General features: G+C 40.8%; 3 protein-coding genes across 3 annotated transcripts in view; all 3 read right to left on the bottom strand.

Moving 5' to 3' along the window:
• Positions 1 to 1804: 1804 nt before the first annotated feature.
• MYCBP (MYC binding protein) lies at positions 1805 to 8957 on the bottom strand. The gene is made up of 5 exons (XM_052637374.1): positions 8874 to 8957; positions 8607 to 8679; positions 4736 to 4784; positions 4414 to 4543; positions 1805 to 3202 (listed from the first exon to the last, which is right to left on the bottom strand). Exons 1-5 carry the CDS (start codon positions 8955 to 8957, stop codon positions 3158 to 3160), a joined length of 381 nt encoding a protein of 126 aa, XP_052493334.1. The 3' UTR covers positions 1805 to 3157.
• A 1241-nt stretch (positions 8958 to 10198) lies between these two features.
• GJA9 (gap junction protein alpha 9) lies at positions 10199 to 11734 on the bottom strand. Its single transcript, XM_052637863.1, has one exon. The coding sequence runs from the start codon at positions 11732 to 11734 to the stop codon at positions 10199 to 10201; it is 1536 nt and encodes a 511-aa protein (XP_052493823.1).
• A 4624-nt stretch (positions 11735 to 16358) lies between these two features.
• Positions 16359 to 25783, bottom strand: part of RHBDL2 (rhomboid like 2) — a 51028-nt gene continuing 41603 nt past the window's right edge. Inside the window, exons 6-9 of the mRNA XM_052637898.1 lie at positions 25042 to 25142; positions 23359 to 23419; positions 17308 to 17369; positions 16359 to 16538 (exon numbers count right to left, since the gene is read on the bottom strand). Coding sequence (XP_052493858.1) covers positions 16359 to 16538; positions 17308 to 17369; positions 23359 to 23419; positions 25042 to 25142 — 404 coding nt within the window. The remainder of the gene's footprint in view (positions 16539 to 17307; positions 17370 to 23358; positions 23420 to 25041; positions 25143 to 25783) is intronic.

Raw genomic sequence — 25783 nt, 5'->3', positions numbered from 1 at the left:
AACAATTCCACTGTAGTGAAACTTGGCTTAGAAGTCTCTTATTCAGGCCAAAAATCACACTTCTTGGAGCCTATACACCAGTCTATTAGCAGTGGTCATCTTTTTTATGACAGCACCTCAGATACTGGATTACAGTCTTCATTACCCACTGTCTTCTCTGTTCCACATTAAACATACTTCAGCCCAGCCTTCTACAGTAATGTCCAATAGCACTTCGTGTGATGACAGAAATGTTCCACATCTATACTGCTCAACATAGTAGCCAGTGTGGATTGAGCACTTAAATTGCTGCTAGTGTGACTCAGGAACTGAATTTTTAATTTTACTTGCCAGATGTGGCTAGCAGCCACCATGTTGGACAATACAGCTTTGTGGTTTCAAATGTCCTCTCCACATTTATATGCAATTGAGCTTGTTAACATCCATCAAATGTCTGACACCTACAACACAATAAGGACCAATAGAGCCTTCAGGGTGATTGTTTAGCACCTGGACAGTATTTCTATTAGTGATTTCCAGAATGGAACTTTTTTAAAAATATACAGACTGTAAGTGGTTCACACTAACAGTCACTGGAACCAGTACTTTGTCAGCAATCCTTAAGTGCCTAAACTTGTACAGCTGCATTTTTAACCTCAATGTAAGACTTGATATTTCAACTTTTTCATTTAGGCCGTGAAGTTTAGGCATTCCCAAGTTGTGAATCATTTTCAAGCTCATCTCAGTATCGTCTACCAACCAGCCCTTCCAACTCTGTGGCAAATAGAGAATTAGCATTACTACCATCTGACCCATATGTAGTCCTTTACAATTTGCAAGGTACTTTTTACATCCATTATATTTAATTTAATCCTTATAACACCTTGTGAGATAGGCAAGATATGAAATCTACATTTTACAGATAAGGCAGCTGCAACAGCAGGAACTGAACAGATCGGATCCTTTTTTTACTCCATTGAGCATCATGTATACCGTCTTCATCCAGATCCTTGATAGAAACGTTGCAAGAGGACCTGCAGAGGCCAGGCTCACCCTGAATTCTTACATAGCACTGACTGATACAGCAGTGTAAGCATGTCATTTCCCCCCAAAAGTCTGATTATCCAACTCACAGGTTGCCATTTTTCAAAAGGATGGTACAGGAGACAATCACCTGATTTACATAAATATTAATACCAGTCTTATTAGGGAAAAAAATAAGTGCTAGCTGCCAGAAAAAATTTCTACTTGCCTGTCCACAAAGGGACTATCACACCAACTGCTTAAAGAAGCCATGTCTCCTTCTCTTCTAAAACCCCCCATGAGGCCATGTTTTATTATCATTTACCGTTCTTAGCACATCCTATCCCACATTGTGATTATATACATGTCTTATAGTTAACTTCAAGTCATTCATCTTTATAATACTTAGCCCACTGCTGTCCCTGTAGGAGGCACTCAAACTGGTAAAAGATAAACCAATTCAAGTAAATGTTCTTCCAGCCGTATCTGCTCCTGCTGCATCTGCTCCTGCTGCTAACTCGCCTCAGTCGTGTCCGACTCTGTGCAACCCCCGAGACGGCAGCCCACCAGGCTCCCCCGTCCCTGGGATTTTCCAGGCAAGAGTACTGGAGTCGGGGGCCACTGCCATATCTGATTCCCCTACAAAAACCAACCTGGGACTGGAAGAGACAGACCACTGCCACATTCCTACCAATGTGACTGATTAAGATGCCCTTATAATTGGCTTGGTCACAGCTTCTAGCAGGTGCTGAGGCTTCTGCTAGTTAAAAACCAGCTTTCATTGTATTGTTTTCTCTGTGTGTTTTGACCAAAAAATAAGGACATTTGTGTAACACTGGGAACAAAAAAACATGAAATAGGGCTGCTACTTAATAATGCTAGTCAATCAATAAGGAAAATAAGTGAAGAGTAACACAAAAACATCTGACTGTAGGTCTTCCAAGAAAGGAAAAAGGACTAACAAACAAGAATATAGTGCTTTACCATTTACAAATCTTTCACATACATTCCATTTGACCCTCACAACAACCCTGTGAGGTAGGCAGCACAGATATTTTCATTTAACAGGTGAGGAAAGTGAATCTTGGAGCAATTATCTAATGTGCCCCAGGTTCTACAATTGGTGAATAACTGGTATTCACATCAGTCTTTGGCCTACAGATTCAGCACCCCACCTCCCCTCACACTTGCCTACCTACTTCACAGGGATAATGAAGATAAAATGAATTCAAAGCTAGAAAAATACTTTGAGGGAAAAAAGCACTGTATAATTATACCCACGAACTATAATTTTCCACAATATATGGCTCATTCCCCTTGTCATCCAGGCTTGTGCGTGAACCCAGAATTTTATATTGCCTCTGTTCTGTGTCCCGCTAAGCAACTAAGTAAGGCAGGGGAACAGTGTGATCCTCTTTAAGTTTATATAAATTACAATCAGGGTAACTGCTATTACAGGAAATTGAAAAACAACACAGAAAGGTCAATGTGCAACTGGGACCCAGGGAAGCACAGTAAAGCAAGGCAACATTATCAGATAGGGCATGATTGCATAGAAGGAAAGGTGGTGTCAGAGTTCACACTGGCACACACAGTTATCTAAGGCAAAGTGGTGGCAAAGAGTCATTCGTTCCAGCTAATATAAACAAGAGCAGAAGATTCATGAGACCCCCCCATGAAACAGCATCGTGTATCAATCACACAGATCTCTCCAGCTGCCTACAGAGAATATAAAACAAGTGTCATCTTCATTTTAAAGAATGACTGTACCTGTGCTCATAATCCTGAGCTAAACCAAGGAATAGCTCTGTACTAATAAACTTCCTTGGCTAAAATACAACCAGTATCATCATTCCTAGTCAGACTGATAGAATGTCTTTTAAGGTAATGAATTTGATGGCTGTGTTTATAGATTTTTTTTTTTTCTTTCCAGGATTCACTTTTGATTCTCCTGCTTTAAGACCCAAAGAAAGTTATACTGAGTTTTTATTGGTGATTCTAAGTATATGTGTTTATAACAGTTAACGTGTGATAGGTGAATTTAACATATTTAAAAGAGTGCTATAGCATCTGTTCAGAAAAGATTATATACTGTACAAACTATTCGAGTCATACAAAACCATTGTTTTCAGTGTCTTTTCAACTGAGAAGAATCCTATTCAGCACGTTTCTCCTCCTGAGGTGGTTCATACTGAGCAAGCTATGGGGGCAAAGACAGAGGCGTTTAGGTGAATTTTATTCTAAATTGGGTTAAAAAAAAACAGTAACAAAACAAGTCAACTACTTTGTTCAATGACTGGATCAGTTTATAAAATCCTAGCCTTTTTAAACCAGTGATTTTTTTAAATATTTAATACAATCAAACCTAGTGAAAGTTTTTTTTGTATAAACCTTAAAAATTACTGGGAAACTAAAATTTAATTCCCATTCATGACTGCACTGCACAAGCATCTATGCAATAATCCGTATCTTCCCAAAGATGCTGTGGCTTATATAGTAAAGGTACTTTCTTCCTCTCCACCATAAGTTTACTGAAAACTTTCTTCTAGAAAGTATAAAAAAAAAAATCATGTGACATATATTAATCTAGCCAGTTAATGAAAAAGCAGCTAATGTCTTTGACTTTAAAAGGGGTCAAAAAAGTTATCTAGCATTTATACACTGGAATCTTAGATAATTTAAGATACTGAATGCTCTCTTATGCCGAACTGTGGTTTACTGCAAGAACACTAAGATATGAGTTGTTCCAATTAGCTGTCAGATTTGAGAAGCTAGACTTAACTGTGCTTTAGTTTCCTCACCTATAAAATGGTCTCACAGAGTCGTTGAGAAGATAAAAACACATTATGAGAAATGCCTAGAGTCATGTGAAATGCATTATGTGATTCAGAATGAGATAAAACCTCAAAAGGCTTAGTTGACAAAAGTTTATGAAAATTCTCATAGGAGTTTAAACAAAAAAACTTCAGCACTAGACAAAATTAAGTGCAAACAAATGTACAGAGGTTAACTGCAAACAAGTTTACAGTTAACACATTTCAGGGCCACCACGTAACGATACAGATCGTGCACTGCACAGTCTTAAGGGGGGCCATTCGCAAAGCAGTGGCCCCGTAATGACCTACTTAACTGCCTAAGACTCCCAGAAATTTCCATTTACTTACAAACCGGTATTTTCATCTTTTTGTTGATGAAGGTTCCCAAGAACCTCTTCTTGACCACACTTTGCTCATCCTGTTTACAATTTGCTTGTGGTTTTCTAGACAGGGTATCAGCTTCTCCTTGCAGTTAACTGAGCTGAGATTGATATTCACCCTCCTCCCTCCTCTACTGTCCATTTTAGTGAGGTTCTGATCATACAATCATTAAAGGTGAAATTATTTTTAACATGAATACTTTCAAAAATTTTACCTTTGTTTTCAGTTTTTTATTTTCTTCTACAATAGCTTCATATTTCTCTTTCATTTCTGCCAATTCTAGGCGAAGCAGCTCTATTTCTGGATTTTCTGGGGTAGCAGCTCCTAAGTGATGCTTTAAAAAACTAATATCAAAGTTAAGGATTTACTTGAGCTCATTAAAACTAATGAAATAGCCCTCTATTGAAATAACTCTGATGAGAGTCACCCCAACCCTACCACCAATATATTTACCCAGAAATCAAAATCCAAATACTCAAAGTAACTTTTTCAACAGAATAAAGGCCTTTTTCTGACTTGAAAAATGAAAAGGATACTCCAAAGCACTATTAGGTTTCTCTGGTTCTTCATATAAGGCTACCAATACTGCAAATCAAAAAGCAAAAAAAAAAAAAAAAATTTAAAGTCTTAAAATGGCCAAAATTATATGCCATACCTCAGTAAATATTAAGCATCTATTATACACCAAACACATTGCTAGGACATACCATGGTGAACAAGACAGACAAGGTCCCTGTTCTCAATGTATTTACAGTCTAGGGCAAAAGAGTATCAAGCATCAATAAGGGTAATGGGTGATGGGAGCACACTGGAAGAACACCTAACTCAGCCCAGGGCACCAGGGAAGGGAAATAAGACCTAAGACCTTGGCAATGAAGGTTTCAGACAAAAAGGGAAGGCAAGGGCAAAAGAACAATGTATTCAGGAACTGAAAATTCAAGTGTGGCTAGATGGAGTTGTGAACTGAAAGGAAGCTGAAAAGGTGGTTAGGGAGGAGATTGGAGGATCCTGCAAGTTCAGTCGGGCCTTGATCCTAATAACAAAATGGCATATAATTAAAACAGTTTTAAGCAGGAGAGTGATGGGATCACTCTTGACTCCTGTGTGGAGTCAAGTAGGCTAACAAGTGGGACAAGGATTTAAATTGCAGGAAGAGCAATTATGGCTCAGTGGTAAAGAATCTGCCTGTTAATGGAGACGGGGTTTAATACCTGGGTGGGGAAGATCCCCTAGAAAAGGAAATGGCAACCAGTAGTGACTTAGCAGCAGCAGCAGCATTCTTGCCTGGAAAATCCCATGGACAGAGGAGCCTGGCGGGCTACAGTTCATGGGGTCGCAGGGGTCTCAGACACAACTCAGCAACTAAACAACCACATGCTAGTTTAAAAAGAGAGTGACCTGGGAATTCCCGGGCTGTCCAGTGGTTAGGACTCCAAGCTTTCACTACAGGGGGCATGGGCCCAATCCTTGGTCAGAGAACTAAAATCCTGCATGCCACGTGGCATCCCCCACCACCACCAAAAAACAAAAGAGAAGTGACCTGTACTAGAGTAATAGAGAGATGAAAACAAGGTAGATACATGAGAAAAATTTTTACAGACTCAATAAGGCTGTGGTTAATTGTTGGAAAAAAGAAGCTTTGAATCCAAAATATTCAAGAAAGAAGTTTCACACACTATATGCTAAATAACCACCAACCAAAAACTACCAGTAATCAATGTGCTCAAATTAAAATACATACATTAGTGGTTTCATATCCAGTAATTCATGTCAGCACTATCTTTTCCATCTTATATTGAACACATTCCTTCTAGGATCCTTCTCAGATAAAAATCTCTCTAAATCAGTGGTTAAGCTTTTGTGTACAAAATTCTGAAAAATCTGATCAAAGACCAAAAGCTGTAACTACATACAAAAAACATGCATATCTAGGCCCCAAGTTAAGAACTCTTGTAAACCAACTTAACATGCTTTGCTCTTTTTTCTATTTTAGTTTTAATAATTATATAAACTAATTATAAAAATAATTTAGACAGCATGAATAAAGAAGTCAAATGGCCAACTACTACAAACAACTTACATTAAGTTCTCATATACTTTTAAACATATTTACAGCACTATTTTTTGAGAAATTGGCATATTTATGTCACCACTACCCTCTCCTCGCCTTCCCTCTTTCAGTGTTACAAGACACTTTATTCCTCTACTTACTACCTTTTTCTTCAAACTATATACTCAACCATGTTTCTTCTTCCATTAATTCCCACTGATCCCTACCAAATTCTAATTTTATAAGACATACTCTTACCCATTCTTCCTCTTTTTCTCCTACCCTTTCTTTTAGCTTCTAAATTTCTGTCAGTGGTACTTACAAGGTTAAGGTTGATAATTACAGAACATAATGTAAGTGTCAAGTTTCCTGTGTTTTTCTATAGATGAAATATACTTCCTTTTAAACAGACAAGAACTCTATACCCAGTGTTTCCCTTTTTGTCTTAGCAGCCAGGATTTTTAGAGGTTGATATAGTGCTCAAAATAACTGAAATGGCTTTTCTTCCAAATAACTTATGTTTAGCCATCCTTATAGTGTTTTAATGTTAGAAGCAGTTTCAAATCCTCTTGGAAATGAGCTGGATAAAAATTATGTTAAATCTGTGTGAAGTACACAAAATCAAATGTTAAATAGATCATCGTATCAGTAGTTACTCTGTTGTCTGGTGTTACTTAGGAAACTGGAAACCCAGGAAGGTTGAGGGGGAATACCAGTAGATGTCAGCCAGGGAAAAGAAGCCTCCAAGGGTTTCCTACTTAGGAAACTGGAAACCCAGGAAGGTTGAGGGGGAATACCAGTAGATGTCAGCCAGGGAAAAGAAGCCTCCAAGGGTTTTGTTTCTCATGAAGGAAAATCCAAGTATGGCCACAAGGCTTCATATCTTCATTTACCTCCCACAATGGTCACTTCTGTGCCCTTTACCAATGTATCTTTCATTCACTGCATCCAGCCACTCTGGCTTCCTTACACTTCCTGAAACTCAACAGCACACTTCTTTCAGGTCTTTGTTCAAAGGTTACTTTCTTAAGAGGCCTTCCCCTACCACCCTAGGTAAAATGCCACACCCATCACTCTATCAGCAATGTTCTTTTCACAACTCTTACCACTGGTTGACACTATGTATTTATTATCTGTCTTCCCCAACTAGGATATGTTCATTTAGAGCAGGGGCCTTCCCCCCCACCCCCCACTGTTGTATCCTCAGTGCCTTAACAGACACCTGAATAAAATGGTTAAATAAATGAAAGAAATGTGCTTGCCGAGTTTTTTGAGGGGAGCGGGAGGTCCATGAAATTCCAATGGTGTGATACTTTACAGGCTGACAGCACAGTGCTTTCACACTAACTTAATGTTTACTGAAATTTGCAAAGAGATAGGAAATTGAACCTAAGGTAGGTAGCAATTCAAAATGACCAACCCAGGCTTGAGAATTAAAAGCCCTGCTTTCTGCTAAGACCCAGAGTTGTTGTCCTTCCAGAGTTTTCAAACTTTTGCTTCTGGACAAAGAGCAGGTACCAAAGTATTTCCAGATACATAACTACACTTCTCATATGGACCCAAATCATCATCCCTGCCAGCTCTTCTGTTCCACACCCTTGAAAGGCCCAGCCAGTGAGCTGAGTGATAGGTAACAGCATTCGCCTTACTGCCTAGCTGACGAAATAAGCAGTACCCACACTAGCTCTTGGAACCTTCCAGTGTCAATCACGTTACTCATCTACTTAGATCTTGAACTCCAGATTAAGAAATACAGTGTAACGACTTCCATTTTAAAAAGTGAAAACAACATAACCATTTTGATGTGTCCTCACGTTATTTAAACTGTAATTCTACTTTATGAAATCTGCACAAAGTAGGAATTGATATAGACTACAAAATGGGGTTCAGTTGAAAAGCCACATCCAAAGAGCTATTTCAGAGATTAGGTTCACTTAAGCTACTTTGTAAACTGCTTTCAAATCTGGTCGTTTTCCCATTTGTCCTTTGTTCGAGGGGAAATGTTTCTAAAGGATTTGGAGGGCTCGGAAAAATTTGTCAGGAGAGAGGAGTTGGGCTCTCCCAAGGTCTCTAGCAACATGCTCACTGCGGCGGCTAGAGGCAGAGCAACGGAAGTCGGAGGGACTTTGCAACAGCTGCAAGAGTTTTACTCACCACGGGGAGGGCGAGGCTACCCGACCCGGGTAGCGTCCGGCAGCCAGGCGTGCGCCGGTCCCCGCTGACCCCCGAGGCCCACCTCGCTGGACCCGAGGTGGGTCCCTCCTGTTCCCCTCCTGCCCCACACCACGGCCCGTTCGCGGCACAGCGCCGAGCAACACGACGACGGCATGAGGAACCCTCTCTTGGCCCATGCTCACCCTTGGTCAGCGTGTCCAGCACCCCCGACTTCTCCAAGTACCTCCGGAACTGCTCGCGCTTCGAGTCGGCGGCCTGAGGAGACACGGCGGGTCAGTGGCCGAAGCCCGGGGGCCAGAGCAGAAAGAAGGCGCTGGGAGTCCGGCAACGCCGCCTCCGCCTCACTACCTCAAGGCCCCCAAACCTACGCGCACGCCCCCACTCCCACCCGAGCCGACCAGCGGCTGGCTACCGCCCGCACGCCCCAAGCCACGCCGCGCCCCCCTCACTTTGTAATGGGCCATAGTGACAGCGGCAGCGGCGTAGCTGGCGCCGGAGACCGTGGCTGGCGGGCTCGGAGCAGCACTGCTCATGCGCGGAAGGGCACGGGCGCCTGCGCACTTGGGATCCCCGGGCCGGGATCGCCGGGGTGTGGCCTGTTTTCATGGCGACCAGGACGCTCTGAATGCCCCATAGCGAGATGAGCCGAGGGAGGCTGCGTGCACCCGCCCCTCTGGTTAGCGAAGCCTCGCCTCTCCTTCCTCTTCCGGTCCTTGCCAAGATTTGGTTGCTTAGTAGGAGGCTAGGTTTTGGTAACTCGGGGCGAGTGTCCAGGTGGGGCCAAAGACGGGCGTGCCGCCAGGGGGCGGGGCCTGCGGAGCTCTGGCGCGGGAGGCCTCACTCCAGACGCCGAGAGTGGGCGGACCCGCCTCAGCTAGGGCCTCAGAAGCCGCGGCAGCCGGCGCCTACTGGTTTGTGGAATCTCGTCTTGAAAGAGGGCGCGCGACCGTCGAAGGCAGCCCTTGGATTTCCAGTGGCTGGAAGACTGCTTAGAATCGTCTGTTTGGGCTCCGGCTCTGACGTTTGGAGTCTCCTTATTTTGTGGCCGACTTGATGTGGGTCTCCAGAGGGTGAGCAGTAATGTAATAATAATAGCTAGCACTTTTGAGCGCTTACTGTATGCCTGGCAGCGCGTTAAACACCTGTTTCTTATTTTAATCCTCACACCATCCCTGTAAGGTAGACACCGTTAGTAAACTGTAATGGTTAGATGGCCAGTGTAGTAGAGCCAAGACTCGGACCCTGGCACTGAATCACAATGCTATAAACTGGTAAAAGAAAGCGACATCTTTTTAGGATTTTATTTACTAGAAGCAACATGATGATTATATCCAGGACACATCGGGTTGCAGTCCATAAGGAAACGAAGAACCAAGCGCAAACAAAGTTCAATCAATGTCCAGAAATAAGATCAATAACTAAAAGAGGGAATTACATAGATCAAGAACAATCAAGGAAGGCTGTTTTTCCCTTCAGGGAAAAACCTGGTTCCGTTTAGCTTCATTTCTGCCATAGATTTTCCCAGAATCAGTGTTTTTCTGAAGGGAACCCACAAAAAAGTAATCCTGATTTGCTAACTCTGTGTCTTTAAACTTGAAACTAATCCTTCCCAGTTCAGAACTAGAGCCATTTTCCCTTTTTAAAACGGGTTTGTAGTCGTTTTTCTAAACAGCTGGTCTTTAGAGCTGCCCTATCTATTTTTTCTGTGCTCCACCATCTCTAGACTACTTCTGTGATAATGTAATATGTAGAATGTCTAAACGCCAACGGATGTTCAGATCTGAAGGTCTGTGGGAGCCCGCCTTCCAATGAGGTTGTTTGTCAGTGACACTAAATGATTTGGAGTACAAGCAGTAGGGTTACCGCAGGTTCTGACCAACTTGGATTCAGAGGACAGCCCTCCTGAAGAATCAGGAGTGTCTGGAACGTCAAGCGGTTGAAAGTCTTCCTGTGAAGGAGGAAGGGTTCTGGTTGTGCTCTCCCTGAGCTGGCCCTTGAGGTTACCTTTAGGAGGTAATGCCTGGGTTTCATTTTCTGCAGAGGGGCCCCGGGTAGCACGAGGCCACTTCGGTTTCCAGGTGCAGTTAGCTGGCAGAGAGAAAGCTGTTTGCGGTGACTGTCCCATGTGGTTGTTAAGCTCTATAGCGTCACCTGGACTAGAACAGTGACCTTTAAAGTAATGATTTCTTTTGCTGTCTTTGCCATAAATTTCTCTTTTTCCCTTCAACTGGTTACCATTAACTTCTTTTCCAGATAGTTTTTGAGTGTCTTTATTACTTGAGCTGATATTTTGAAGATGACCACAGGCCGTACTAAATGTGCACATCTCAGAAAGCAGAGTTTCCTGTTCATCCAAAATGCCTTTGTCATCATTTCCAATATGGTTATCAGGATCTGTCTGAAATGCAGAGGGATTTAAACTAGGATACGCTGCTGTGTGTGCTTCCTTGTCCACTAACAGACTATAATCAGGTGCAGAAGAGAGTCGTTTCAGTGAGTTTGCAGATGTGTTTTGATATTTGGCAAGGTTTTGTTTTGACGTACAAAATTCATTATGTTCATCCGTCAATTTATATTGTCCCCAAAGCCCTCTTTTAATCTTTTTAAAACCTAGATGGAAAATTTCTAAAACATTTAAGAAAAGTGAAACAGTCGCTATGGATTGCATGAATAACAGGAATATCGTCTTTTCTGTGGGTCTAGAGACAAAACAATCAATTGTATTTGGACATGGGTGGCCGTGGCATTTAAATAGAGGCTCTAGGTGAAATCCGTATAAAAGATACTGTCCAATCATGAACCCAACTTCAACCACAGAGCGAGTGAAAATGTGTATCACGTAAGTGCAAAGTAAGGTTCCTCGGAGTGGAACTTTATTTACTTTCCTTTGCTCCAGCTGACACAGTTCTTCCTCCAGTCGCCTCCGATCCCCAGGCGTTTCAAGCTCTACCTCCTCCAGTTCACCTCTCAGTTGCGCCTTCTTCATCTGCCTCTGCTTCTCCAGAACTCTCAGTCGGTACAAAGCATGGCCCATGTAGACCAGGGATGGTGAAGACACAAATATCACCTGCAAAACCCAGTATCTAATGAGGGAGATAGGGAAGGCCTGATCATAGCATACATTTCTGCAGCCAGGTTGTTCTGTATTACAGATGAAGCCAGACTGCTCATCATTCCAGACATCTTCAGCTGCTACACCCAGAACAAGCATTCGAAATATGAACAGGATAGTGAGCCACATCTTTCCAATCATGGTGGAGTGGATATGAACCTCCTCCAGAATGCCTCCAAGGAAATTCCAGTCCCCCATGTTTATTTAGTCAGTCATCTTATCTCTGAACCCCACCAAATAGGAGGCAGATACATTCTTCCATTTCTGAAGCGTGTGCTATTTCTTAAGCAAACCTGTGGCCAAAATATGAACAAAGCATCACTCTTTCAGCATGCTGGTTGCTGTCTTTTTTCCCTAGAAAGTTGTAATAATGTGTTACCAAAAATATGTTTAAGATGTCAAGAATAGAAAGTCATTTACATTTAGACATTATAACACAGTAGGGGGAAAAAAGATACCTGGAAGAGGGGTGTATGTATTCTCTATGAAGAACAGAATTGTAGGAGTTCCTGGAAGAAAGGACTCTTACTTGGCTTTTTGCTTTGTTATTTTAAACTGAGAACTCTTAGAGAGGTTCCTGAGACTACTGACTTGATCTTACAAACCTGTTTATTAAGATTATTTTATATGGAAGCTGTGACCAATGTCAATGATTTTAAAATCTCATTTATGTACAAAGGAAAAGGCATGTGTTTCATTTCATAATCCAGTAAGGTACAGCATTTCATGAAACCAAAGGAAACAGATCTGGCTCTTGCTATAAGAATTTAGATCAGTTTTTTAATCTACATTTAAATGTCTAAATTCTAGTTTCTTTCCGGCAGTTTTTGAGCATTTTCGGAAATCATTTCAGTAAAAATATTTATGAATATTTATGTAGTTATTACCATACTTTGCTATGAAAAATTATTGTGAGGATATTATTAGATATTGCTTGGATCATTGGTATGTTGGTAGTAGTATAGAAATTTTCATTACAACAGTATTTGACCCTTTTAAGACATACAGCTTTCTTTGTGGAGTGAGCAGTAGGGCAAGTTATAATTTAGATGCTTGGATTATCAGCCAGTAGGTTCCATATTAGAGTTGATAACCCTGGGATATCTAAGAGGAAATACATCCCAAAGGAAAGAAAAAATGGGGGAATGTTTTCATTCATTTTCAATTTTAATATATAAATGCATGTCCTGTATTCCTCATAGAAAGGGAAATATTACACAATCAAACAACATACTGGGATATTATAGCTACAAGATATATTCATCACAAAACTCCTGTGAGCTAAGTATATTGTTTCCCCATTTTACAGATGAGGAAACTGAGGCACACCTTAAATTACCCAAGATCACACAGCTAGAACTGGTATTCAAAGATCAATGTGGTTCTAAAGTCACCTCTTAACTGTTTTACTAAACTGCTATTTTTCTTCTCTAAACACACTTGAAGTTTTCATGAAAGAGATATTAAGAAATCACCTGTTTTCTCTTATAATTTTAATTATTTAAATTAGGTATGTCAAATAGTGAAAGTTTTGATTTTTTAAATAACAAGTTCTATAGTTTTTAGTTTTTGAAAGCTTTATATAGTTCAAAATAGTTGCTTCATATAGTTCAAAACCTTCTAAAATTTAGTTGTATGCCTAAGAAAGAGAAATTTTGTATTTGACTTTATTATGTTAATAGCAGTATACTCTTTGACCCACAGTCCAAAGCACTTTAAAATATAAGCAAAGATATTATTCTTATTGTTGTTTATAATAATTATCAATACAAGAAAGGCTGTATTGTACATATAAATAATAGTACATCCACAGTATGGTACTATGCAACCAGTAGAGATAATAAATATATACTAATATAAAAAGACATTGGATATATTGTTTCACTGACATTCAGATTATAAAACAAAATAATATAGCCCCATTATTGTAAATTTACATATATGTAGAGATGCATACAATAAAGCCTAGAAGAATATTCATCAAAATATTAACTGTGATTATCTCTGGGTAGAATGATAATAATTGACTTAATTTTTTATAATTATATATATGTTTAATTTCTTTTACCATGAGCACTTTACTTTTAAAATTACCAAAGAAAATTAAAGTGTTTTTTTTTTTCCTAAAAGGACAAGTGCATAGTATTTTCTGAAAGAGGAAGCACTGTTATGTAGCTTCAAATCTTAGGTCCTAAAGTTTTCATAGAAAATAGCATGAATACTAATATACATAGATACAGTACCATAAAATTCAAAAGAAAAAGAAAAAATATTTCAAATGACTCTTAATTAGCTAAGACAGATTAACACAGACCTTTCTTGACTTAGGTAAATTTGAAGCAGATCACGCTTAAAAGTTATATCACAGCCATCTTCAACGCGTTTCTCAGTGTGTCCCTTTGCAGGTGTAGAGCAGATTGAGTTTAGTTCGGTGCAGTGAGTCAGCCATCAGCTAAGCTCCAGCTCCCTGCCTTCATTCTGGCTTCTCAAACAGCACCACCCAATGGAAGTTTTTCTAATCCAATAGAACTTTTTGCAGCAGTGTTGGATAGACTGTCTGCGCTGTTCAATAAGATGGCCACTATTAATACATAGCTATTGAGTACTTGCAGCGAGGCTTGTGTAACAGAGACACAGTTTTTAATTTCATTTAATTTTAATTAAATGTAAACAGCTACATGTGCCTAGTGGCTACCTTATTGGGCAGCCCACAGAAAGAATATTTCTAATAGTTCTAATTAATACAGCACAGTTTAGAAGACTAAAACTATGAGCACAAAATTAAGCTGAATAAATGGTTCGTCTATTATTTAGAAATGTCAAATTTAAAACGTCAGACATATGTGTGCTTTTTAATGGTAACTTTGCCCCCTGGAGACCCAGAAAGATATCACTGTTTTTGGTAATGTAAACAATGTTTCTAGTACCAAAATAACCTAACTAGATAATAACTTCTTAGTCATCGGTCTTAATAATCAATGGGTCATGTCCGATTTCATAGTTAGATGAATCCTATTCCTCTGTCTAGTTTTCTATTATTAACAATTACTTTGCACTTTAGGTCATTAAAGATCTCCAGAGTACTGACCTGGTGGGTTGGTGATGGCAGATAAATATTTCTTCCTTGGGCTTCTTTGCCATCTAATAGCTACTTTTCAGTTTAAATTCAACCCTTTCATCAGGATATATATATATATATATATATACACACACACACACACACACATATATATTCATACTTGCATATTATATATTATGTGTAATATATAAATTATAAATATTAAACTTTAAATGCTAAGCTTCATTAGTATTACATATGAATTAAAATAAAATATCTTTTAATCAAAATGAAAATTTTTTCAAGATTTATAAAGCTACCTTTTGGCAAATGTATGAGGAAACTGTTACTGTCATATAATATCAGTAAGAATATAAATGGATACAACTATTTAAAAGGTAATTTAGGGAATTCCCTGGCATCCAGTGGCTAGGGGGCTTCCCTGGTGGCTCAGCAGTAAAGAATCTGACTGCAGTGCAGGAGATGCAGGAGACCCAGTTTCCATCCCTGAGTTGGGAAGAGCCCCTGGAGGAGGGTGTGGCAACCCACTTCAGTATTCTTGCCTGGAGACTCCTATGGACACAAGACCCCGGCAGGCTCCAGTCCACAGGGTTGCAAAGAGTTGAATACAATTAAAGCAACTTAGCAGGCACCAGTGGTTAGAACTCAAAACTTCGTGGTTCAATCTTTGGTTGGGGATCTAAGATCCTGCAAGCTGTGTGGCGCAGCACAGCCAAAAAAAAAAAATAAGTGGTAGTTTAAATCTGTCAAAATTAACATAACATTTCTGCTTCTGGATGCTTGAAATACCCATTCATTCAATCATTCTCAAAGACACACCAACATACTAGGATGATCACATAGCACTGTTGGTACAAACTCAGCAGCAGCTTAAATGTTCAGTAGAGGAATGGTTAAATAGCACAAATAGACAAATAGCACAATAGCACGTCTTTTGTTTAGTTACTAAGTCATGTCCCACTCTTTGTGACCTCATGGACTGTAGCCAATCCTGTGTCCATGGGATTCTCCATCCTGGAGTGGGTTGCCGTGCCCTCCTCCAGGGGATCTTCCTGACCCAGTAATCAAATGCACGTCTCCTGTGTCGCCTGCACTGCAGATGGATTCTTTACTCACTGAGCCATCTGGGAAGCCCTGTCAAGTCATTAGCGACCTTTAAGTCCTGCCCCCTCTTAGACAGATTACTTGATTTTTTTTTTTTCTTAAGAATTCTCATAGCCTCCTCTCTAAGATGCAGAGTAATAGCTGCCTTTCTGGGTTGTCAACAAGATGAACAATAATGCACACAAAGCACCCCAAACAGTGACCTATTGATTCAAAACAGTAATGGAAGGTGATAATCAGTAGTCTGACAGATATGAAAAGTTTTTATTGTCAGCAGAGTACATTATTTGTGGATTCTATCAAGCAATCTCTATACCATATCCTCCTAAGAGCAAGTTCTTTTTGAGAATGAATACCCTTGACACAGCATGCCTAGAAAAGAGCCAGTCTCTGGTTCTCACTTCCCTTCCCTTTTCTCTCTTCCTCTTCCCCCTCATTCCCTCGGAAGAGCTCCTTCCTTAAACCCTAACCCCTTCAGTAAGCAGTCTTTGAAACCGACAACTTCAGGGGTGTTTGTTCTCTTTGTAAAATTGTTAGCATTTCCTGGGACTTCTCTGTTTCTTCATAGAGAGTTCTCCAGTTTTGATTGTTTTCCCCGCAGATGGCCCTTTTTATTCATTGGTTTGTGTTAGGGGCAAGTCAGTTCGCTGGGGATAGGAAAATGTTGAAAAACACAGCAAATAAAACAAAAGCTAAATAAGCTGCAATCGCTGTCCAAAACCTTGGATCTTTCAGCAGTGCCTGATCAAAGCAGCTGAACACGGTATAACCAATAGACATTCCAGCAAATCCACCCGCAATGTGAGCTGCAAAAGACACCTTGGGAGAAAAGGGGAAAATGAAAATAAGTGAAGAAAATGCTAACTGTATATTTCAGCTGCATCTCTCTTATTAGAGAACAAATACCATCCCAGGCAGAGTCTTAAAAGTCTGAACAGCAAGGCAATGAGACAAAAGAGACAAGAAAATTCCATCATGCAAAGCTAAAAAAAATGTCATTTCACTGGCTCTTGAGTACATGCAACAGCCATCCTGTCTCTCTTCGAGGCCATCATTGCATTAGGATGGTTCTGTACAAGGCCAGCCAAGAGAGTAAGAGTTGAGATTAGTGACGGTTCTTTATAGGAGCATAATCTATCCCACATAAATGGAATGTCTGAATTAAAACACAGGTAATAACATACGCACAAATACTCAAGCAGAAATGACCAAATTCAGGAACCAATTTCAATAAAACTGGAAATCTTTGTCAGTTTTCTTTATATTATAAATTTATCTGGACCCATATTATTGCTGGTGTCCAATCTGCATTTTATCCTCCATAGACAGTAAAGTCCCTTCACTCCTGTTTTTTGGAATAGCTACCCGTTGGCAGGTACAGAGAACTAGAGCCAGTTATCTGGGCTATGAGAGAAGTGAAAAGGACAACCCAAAAGGCTGGTTTGCTCAGGAATTTTCTTAACTTCCAAATGGAAATCTGACGGCTTTAAATCTTAGAATTGTTGCTGCCCCTATTTGGTGACCCTTTTTAGCTAATGATATCATAGGTAAACAAATTTTCACTTAAAAAATAATAAACTGAACTCACCGGAGACCCATTTGCAGGAACAAAGAACCGTCTGTAGAGAGCAAATCCCATGTCCGACACAACTAGAAGGGAAAACAGCCTGATGAAGCCCCAAGATCTCCACAACAGCACACCAGTTATTTTTGGTTCCCCTCTAGCAATGGTAACATTTATTGAGACTTACTCTGTGCCAGGTACTGTTCTAAGAACTTTACATGTACTAACTTTGTATCATTAATCCTCACAACAATGCCATGAAATTGGTACTGTCATTACCCCATTTCATAGATGCATCCATCCAACAAGTATTTATTAATGGTCTCCCATGTGCCAGCCACTATTCTAGGTGGCGGATATACTGCCATGAAAAGATTAGACTGCCTCATGGAACTGAAAATCTAGCTGGGGAAGGCGAATGAATAAGTAGGGTGCTTAGTGCTGTAGAGAGTACCCAAAGAGAAGGAGAATTGAGAATGCTGGGAGTAGGGTGTGATGTTTAACTGGAGAGTCAGGAAGGATCTCAAGGAGAATTTGATGAAGATAAGGGAGCAAGCCTTGCTGACCTTTGAAAGAGCCTTCTAGGCAGACTGAAGTACAAAGTCCCTAAGGCAGAACCAACAGTGCCTGGTGTGCTTGAGGAATACCAGAGCAGTTGATCTGATGGCATCGGCGGTTTTCAAAGGACGGCTCCCTTTCCCACTGGGGATTCCCAGCTTCACTGGGAACTTACTAGAAATGAAAACTCTCAGGCCCACCCCAAACTTACTGAAGCAGAAACTCTACAGATACAATTCAGCAGTCTGTGCTTTACCAAGACCTGCAGATGATTCTGAACTCAAGCTGGGGATGAAGTTGTAGGTGAGGAGATCAGACCGGGGCAGATGCAGATCACATAGAGCCTTATGGACCCTCGTAAGGACTCCGACTTTTAGTCAAAAGCTTTTGAGCACAGAAGTGACATGTCTGGCTTGGGTTTTTAATAATCTTTATTTATTTGTTGATTGGCTGTACTGGGTCTTCACTGATGCATGAGCGGCCAGGGGGGGCTACTCTCTAGTTGCGGTGCGCAGGCTTCTCATTGCAGTAGCTTCTCTTGCTGAGCACAGGCTCTAGGGTTCAGGGGCTTCAGGAGTTGCAGTCCCCTGGGCGCGACAGTCGTGGCACAGGCTTAGTTGCTGCATGGCATGTGGGATCTTCCTGATCAGGGATTGAACCGTGTCTCCTGTACTGGCAGGTGGTTTCTTTACCACTGAGCCACCAGGGAAACCCCCTGACTCACATTTTTAAAAGATGATTCTGGCTGCCATACAGAAAACATACTCTAAAGAAGCGAAGACAGAAGCAGGCAGGCAAACTAATTACTGCTGTTGCAGCATCTCGAGTGAGGAAAGACCCTGTGTTTAATACATAAAGAAACAAGACACAAAGGCTAAGTACTCCCCCAAGGCCACATAGCTCTGAGGCATTGATGGGATCTGAACCTTAAGCCGTCTGACTGTGGGGGGCTTCACTCTCACCCACCTAGTCACCCCAGATTAAAAGATGAAAGCTTACACCTTGTCTTGAACATCCCAAGATGAAAGGTTGTGGCTATTAGCCATGAACGATGCCGGGATTCTTGGCCTCCAGAGGAAAGGATTTTGATGTGGAGCCAGAGATGAGGCCTGACCACTTGGAGCTTTTGTGTAGCCAAGTTTTATTAAAGTATAAGAGAGACAGAGAAAGCTTCTCACATAGACATCAGAAGGGGGCAGGAGAGTAGCCCCTTTGCAGTTTTTTGCAAGGCATCTTACACTCTTTAGCAAGCTGTTGATCACAGATAAAAGAAACACCTCAAGGCTGAGAGAGTTGCACCAGGTGCAGCTCTCTCCCACAACAGACACATCTACACACCGGGAGTCATCTCTGGACCTCCATGTCTCTGGCAAGATACTAAAGGAAAACAGACCTCCAAGCAAGATACATAGTTTTATTAACATAGCCTAAGAAAAACATTCCCATGAGTAAGATGTATTGTTTTGTTGGGCAATCAGCCCCTCAAGGTTGGGAAAAAGTAACTTCCAGGAAGAGCGGATTGTCTCACAGCAACAGAATTAAAGGAGCCTCCTACCTGGCTAAAGTGGGAGCAAAGGAATGTAGGGGAAAAAAAAGTCCACCACTGCCTTTAGCCATTTGTCTCCTGCAGCTTGGGGACCTCTGGCCCCCTTAGTGAGACCTGCCTACCCATTAACCCTTTCATAATTACCATCAGGAATACAGAAGACAGCCCGAGAAAGGAAGTGATTCCACAGTCACTAATGGAACAGTAAGAGCCAGAACAGACATTCCTTAAATAAGTCATAGCGGTGATGCTCAAGGACCTTCCAGGCTTCTTGGGTTAGAACTCTGCCCTACATGTGCGCTTGGAAACATCTCCTGCAACTGTCACATTCCACACCCATCCCCCAATACTCTATGCTCTACTTAGTGAGTGTCCCAGGAGACCGAAAGACCTAGTCCTTGCCTTTGGGAAAATAGCATCAGGACCATGTGTTCTGGCTAGCTTCCCTTTCAATACAGTATTGACGCTGAAGTCACTGGGTAGGAATGGAGGTCGAGGAAGTACTCAATGTTAATTAAGTTGTAAATGACTGTCACACCAAATGCTAGATAAATGTGGCTGTTAACTGCATTTTAAGTCATTTGCATTTCCCGACGGAGTGTAAATAACAGATGCAGTGCTAGGAAAGTATAAGAAAACCACCACTGGGCAGACTTACTAGAAGCAGTTACTTTGGTCTAGTCTTTCACAGTAGGAGGCCTCCTTTCAAAAACTCTCTGTACCTCTTGGCATGTCAGTTTCTCTCCTGCCTTCTGATTTGTATCTGCCTGACCCTTTCTGCTTCCAAGGGGAGTTTACTTCTAAACTGCTGCAGCCTCTAAACTGAGACCTGTCTTCCCACCTGAAAAGAAGCCCTCATTCCAATAAACCAAATCATTATCTTCAGTAAAACCTAACACTCATTTTTAAGGGAGTTGCCCTTTATATGGGTTTTCTGAAGGATGAAAATCGAGATGTCCTGAACTTTTTCCAGGGAAGCTCAGTTGCTTTGTTAGAAAACACGTCTAAAAATTGGTGTTTAATGAAGGAAGGTCCTTAAGGCCAACTGTCCTTCACAATTAAGAATAATATTTACCATTAAAAATATATATATAAATTTTCCCAAGGAAACGTGCTTAAAATGTATTTGTGTTTCATTAATCTGTAGTTTGTTGTAGGCGTGTGTGTGTGCACACTCAGTTGTGTCTGACTCTTTGGGACCCCATGTGCTGTAACTTGCCAGGCTCTTCAGTCCATGGAATTTTCCAGGCAAGAATGCTGGACCAGATTGCTCTTTCCTTCTCCAAGGGATCTTCCCAACCCAGGGATCAAACCCGCATCTTGCATCTCCTGCATTGGCAGGCAGGTTCTTTACAACTGAGCCACCAGGGAAGCCCCAACCAGGCCAAAGAACTTTTAGAAAAAATGGCATGTGGGGAAGGTTGTTGTTAGCTGTCCGACCTGTGTTTGTAGGATATAATAAAACCCTGTCATTCAGTGACTGTATTACTTACCTCAAGAATGACAGCATGTTACATAAACTGTATTTGGAGATAACTTTGTGCATGAGCAAAGGGTTCTTACTCCACCATTAAAGAGTATTAGAGAATTAAAATTATTTCCCCACTGAGAGTTTGAGGCTTATTTTATGAAAGTCATTTGAAAGAAACAGATGAACTGAAAACCCAGGTAACTTGTGTAAGACTATTTTTCTGTCTTAAGGCTTGTTCCTTTGTTCTGGTTATGACCTTAACAACTCAGGTAGCTCAGCCCACACAGTGACTCCTCCTAACTCCCAGACATCTGTCCTCCTTCCTGTGCTGACTACTTTCCCTCTTTTTAAATTTTTCGATGTCTATGGAGGAAAACATTATATACGGTATGGTATAAACTACAAACAAGTCACTTCTATCTGGGTAAAATACTGCTTTATAAATACACCATTCATAAACTAAACTTAGTCTCTTTTTTGAATACTTGATACCAATTTGCAGGATCATTTTTTTTCCTACTATGTGGACAGCCAAAATTGCGTGCGCATGTGCTAAGTCTCTTCAGTCATGTCAGACTCTGCAACCCATGGACCGTAGCCCACCAGGCTCCTCTGTCTATGGGATTCTCCAGGCAAGAATACTAGGGTGGGTGGTGCCCTCCTCCGGGGTATCTTCCCTACCCAGGGATCGATCCCACGTCTCTTAACGCCACCTGCATTGGCAGGCGGGTTCTTTACCACTAGCGCCACCTGGGAAGCCCTGACAGCCCAAAGTAGCCTGTATCAAATGTCACTTCTGTCTTTGTCTTCAAGTCTGAGCCTCAAGGTCAGCCTTCTCCCCACACCCTCTGTGCAGACACATCTGCAGCAGGAGCAGGCTCGGATATACAAGTTATAAGCCCTGCCTTGGCTCTTGTTTGCTTCTGCTCTGTATGGCCTGCCATCATCCCAAATCCTGACTTTCAGACCCAGGTGAAATTCCACCTCTTCTCCAGAATGAGCCTTCCTAAGCTCCTTCAGCATGTCATCCTCCGCTATCATTCTTGAGATTTCCAAAGCCACGTCAGTCATCTTCCTAGTTCCCTGACCCTTCTCCTCCTCCACCTCTGCTCTCATCATCAATCCTCAGCCTCTGGCCTGGAAAATTCCATGGATGGAGGAGCCTGGTAGGCTGTGATCCATGGGGTCACTAAGAGTCGGACACGACTGAGCGACTTCACTTTCTTTTTTCACTTTCATGCATTGGAGAAGGCAATGGCAACCCACTCCAGCGCTCTTGCCTGGAGAATCCCAGGGACGGCAGAGCCTGGTGGGCTGCCGTCTATGGGTTCGCACAGACTTGGACACGACTGAAGCGACTTAGCAGCTTATATCCTAGATGAGTTTTTTTTAAATCTGAAAATGTAGAAATTGAAGAAGAAAATGGATAATGTGAATGGTTTTTAAGTTTTCCCTTTCAAACAAAATTGTATACAGAATCTATGAATGAGAAAAATCCAGTGTATAAAAAATAAGTGACAGGGTCTTCTCTGGTAGTCCAGTGGGTGAGACTCTGCCTCCCAATGCAGATGTGGGATCCCTGGTGGGAGGATGAAGATCCTGCATGCCACAGGGCAGCCGAGCCCACATACATACCGCAGCTAGAGAAGCCCTTGCACCTCAATGAAGAGCCCACACAGTCAAAAATAAATAGGGCTTCCCTGCTAGCTCAGTGGTAAAGAATCCACCTGCCAATGTAAGAGACACAGGTTTGATCCCTAGTCTGGGAAGATCCCACATGCCATGGGGCAACTAAGCCTATTCCCCACCACTGTTACGCCTATGCTGACTGAGTGACTTCACTTTCATGCATTGGAGAAAGAAATGGCACCCCACTCCAGTGTTCTTGCCTGGAGAATCCCGGGGACGGGGGAGCCTGGTGGGCTGCCGTCTATGGGTCGCACAGAGTTGGACACGACTGAAGCGACTTAGCAGCAGCAGCAGCAGCAGCTGGAGCCTTGGAACCGCAGCTACTGAAGCCCGCACATCCTAGAGCTTCTGCTCCTCAACAAGAAAAGCCACTGCAATGAGAAGCCCAAGCGCTGTGACTAGAGAGTAGCCCCCACCCCCTCCAACTAGAGAAAAGCACACGCGGCAACAAAGACCCAGCACAGCCAAAATAAATAAAGTTAAATGATTAATTTTTTAATTTAATAAAAAAGAAATGACAGCAGAACATAACACAATGTAAATCAACTGTACTCCAATAAAAATTAAAAAAATAATAACATAAGTGATGGTATGGTGGATGAAGTGGACGGAGTACCTCAAGCCCTACTCTCTCAACTCCCCACACCCCAGAAACAGGCACCTCTAAGAACGACCCACAAGGGTCTGTGAAAACTCCACTCATATCTTCCTGCATCAGGCCATGTAGGATGTGCTTGGGAAATACGAGAAGGCCTTCTGAAGGCTGAACCCATAAACTTGAAGATGTGAAGTAGTCACAAAACACACTTACTTATAACAACAATGATGAGTAGTCTGACAACTCCAAAAGCAGGAATCATTTCTTGAAAATTCTTGCAAAGAGATAAATGACAGTATTAATAACACAAGTTATCTATTGGCAAAGGAAATCTCAACTGTACTCCCCCTCCATCTGCTTTTTCATTTAAAATAAAGTGTGTCAAATGTTTGCCAATCAAAGCATCAGTGTTAACAGTCCAGTTTTCAAATGGATTTGGGAAGTACAATGCCAGTATACTTTGAAGTGAAAATGAAACATGATATTCCTTGATACAGCAAGAAATACTCTAAATATAAGTAATAAAAAATCAACTCTTAATGTGTTGCAGATAGTTAATAGATGCTGTCAAACTAAACCTGGTGAAAATATTTCCAAGTTTTTTGTTTAATATTCATTTGATACAGCTTTACCCTCTTTCTAAGTAGGAGTTAGCAAAGAAAGCTAAAATTTTAGCATTACCTTGATTTTTTTTAAGATAATTTTTTAAAAATTTAGAACACTGGTCCAAAAACACTGTTTGATTTTAGTTTTGAAAAGCCTCAAACCAACTTGCTATGTGTTACCAGAGGACCAAGCAGACTCAGAAAGACACCTCCACTTCAACCCAAATTACCTGTCCCTTCCCTTTAAAGTTATTAACTCTCTTCCCAGAGAGACATGCTAAATAGCTATGCTAATTCTAAATCAATTATTTTCAAACTGTTGTGACCAAGATGTACAGTAACAAATAATTTATGTAAAAATCCAGCACACACATAAACAGTACTTACTCTTATTTTACATGGTGCATACTGAAATTTCTGTGTAAAAGGATTTTCACAGTCCCTTCAACTGAGTTCACAACCACTAATGTGATGTAACCCAAAGTTTGAAAAACATTTTTCTAAATGACTTCTAGTTTTGGAACAGTTTTTTAATTGCTTCAAATTTTTCCTCTTAGAGTATTTTTAAGGCACACGTACATGGTTAAAGGGTTAATTTAATCAGGATTTTACCCTGTTTTAAAAAGTGATTGGCATCTCACATACTATATCATGGTTGTGTAAAATGGTATGCCAACTTTGGAGGCATTTATATATAAAAATGTAAAGCCTTCATCCAGTAAATCCACTTCTAGGAACTTGCCTACAAAAGAATCACACAAATGCAAAAAGACAGGTGAAAGAACATTCCTGACAGCATTATTTTGAAATGTAAAAAGCTGTGATCACCCTGGATCTTTTCTTTCAATGAAAAATTGAATAAGTAGGGCTACTATATAGAAGGTGCTGTGGAGCACCTGAAAAGACTGGGGTGGATTTCAGTGTCCTACTCAAGTATCCTACGAGTAGATAGGATACTTTATGTTAAGATGCAGAATAATGTAAGGGGAGTTCCATTTTTGTAGTGTTACTATTGGTAGAATTTTGCATACATACAGAAAACATCTGAACGGTTGTAATATCAGACTGGTAACAGATACTAAATTGGGGGCTTTGACTTTTCTATTTTTCAATTTTGAACTTTCTTTAGTTTTTATTCCTTTTGAGATCAGAGATGAAAGGAAAATTCTTGTGGTCAGATGGAAGATGTGTGCTTAGTAAATACTGATAAATAAGATTCCCTGAACCAGATACCAGTAATTATTTTAAAATTTTTTCTTAAGGTCTATAGATTCATCCCCAAAATTCTTACCACTAGAACATTCATAAAATAGCCTCCCATCAGAGCATAGACTCCTCCTGAAGCACCCACAAGAGATTTGAGTGGGTCAAAGATGGAGCTGGCAAGAGATCCTAAAGAGATAAAACACAAAGAATTTCAGACATGACTAAGAATCATGAAGGATAAATCTTTCTAATCTAAGGTAAAAGTTGGGGAAGCTTGGGCCATTATATTAACGAACAACAAATTCACTTTGTTGCTTCCATACTAGAAAAGTATAGCCGTGTGATCTCTCTCAATTATTATGAAACATTAAATGTTCAATATGAAGACAGTATAACAGTGACAAAAACAAATACTCTGAAGCCAGAATTAGCCACTGTGACTTGAGCAAGTTTTTTAATGTCTCTATAAAAATGGAGGTGTTAAATAGAACTTAACTTCAGTAGGTTGTCGGGAAATAAACGAGTTTACACGCACATTATGATTAGAATACTCCCTGACGTGTTAAATACTTGTTAGCTGTTGTTTCAAAATATCCTACACATTTAACCAAAACTCTCAAAATACGTGAGACATTCCAACATTTTATTATCTATGGGCTAGCTTTTCTCATGGAGTCAAGATCTGGTCTCAGAATCCTTCTTAATATACCATTCAATCAGTTTCACCAAGCAAGATGAAATTGTTTGCTAATTCAATCTTACCTTGTCTGAACCAAAACAAGGCTTTAGAACCACCTTATGCCAACTCTGAAGTGTTCTCCATACTG

The sequence above is a fragment of the Budorcas taxicolor genome, chromosome 3, assembly GCF_023091745.1.
Source record: "Budorcas taxicolor isolate Tak-1 chromosome 3, Takin1.1, whole genome shotgun sequence".
NCBI lineage: Eukaryota > Metazoa > Chordata > Mammalia > Artiodactyla > Bovidae > Budorcas > Budorcas taxicolor.
Note: the sequence above shows the minus strand (reverse complement) of the source record. Positions and strands in the feature narration are given on the sequence as shown.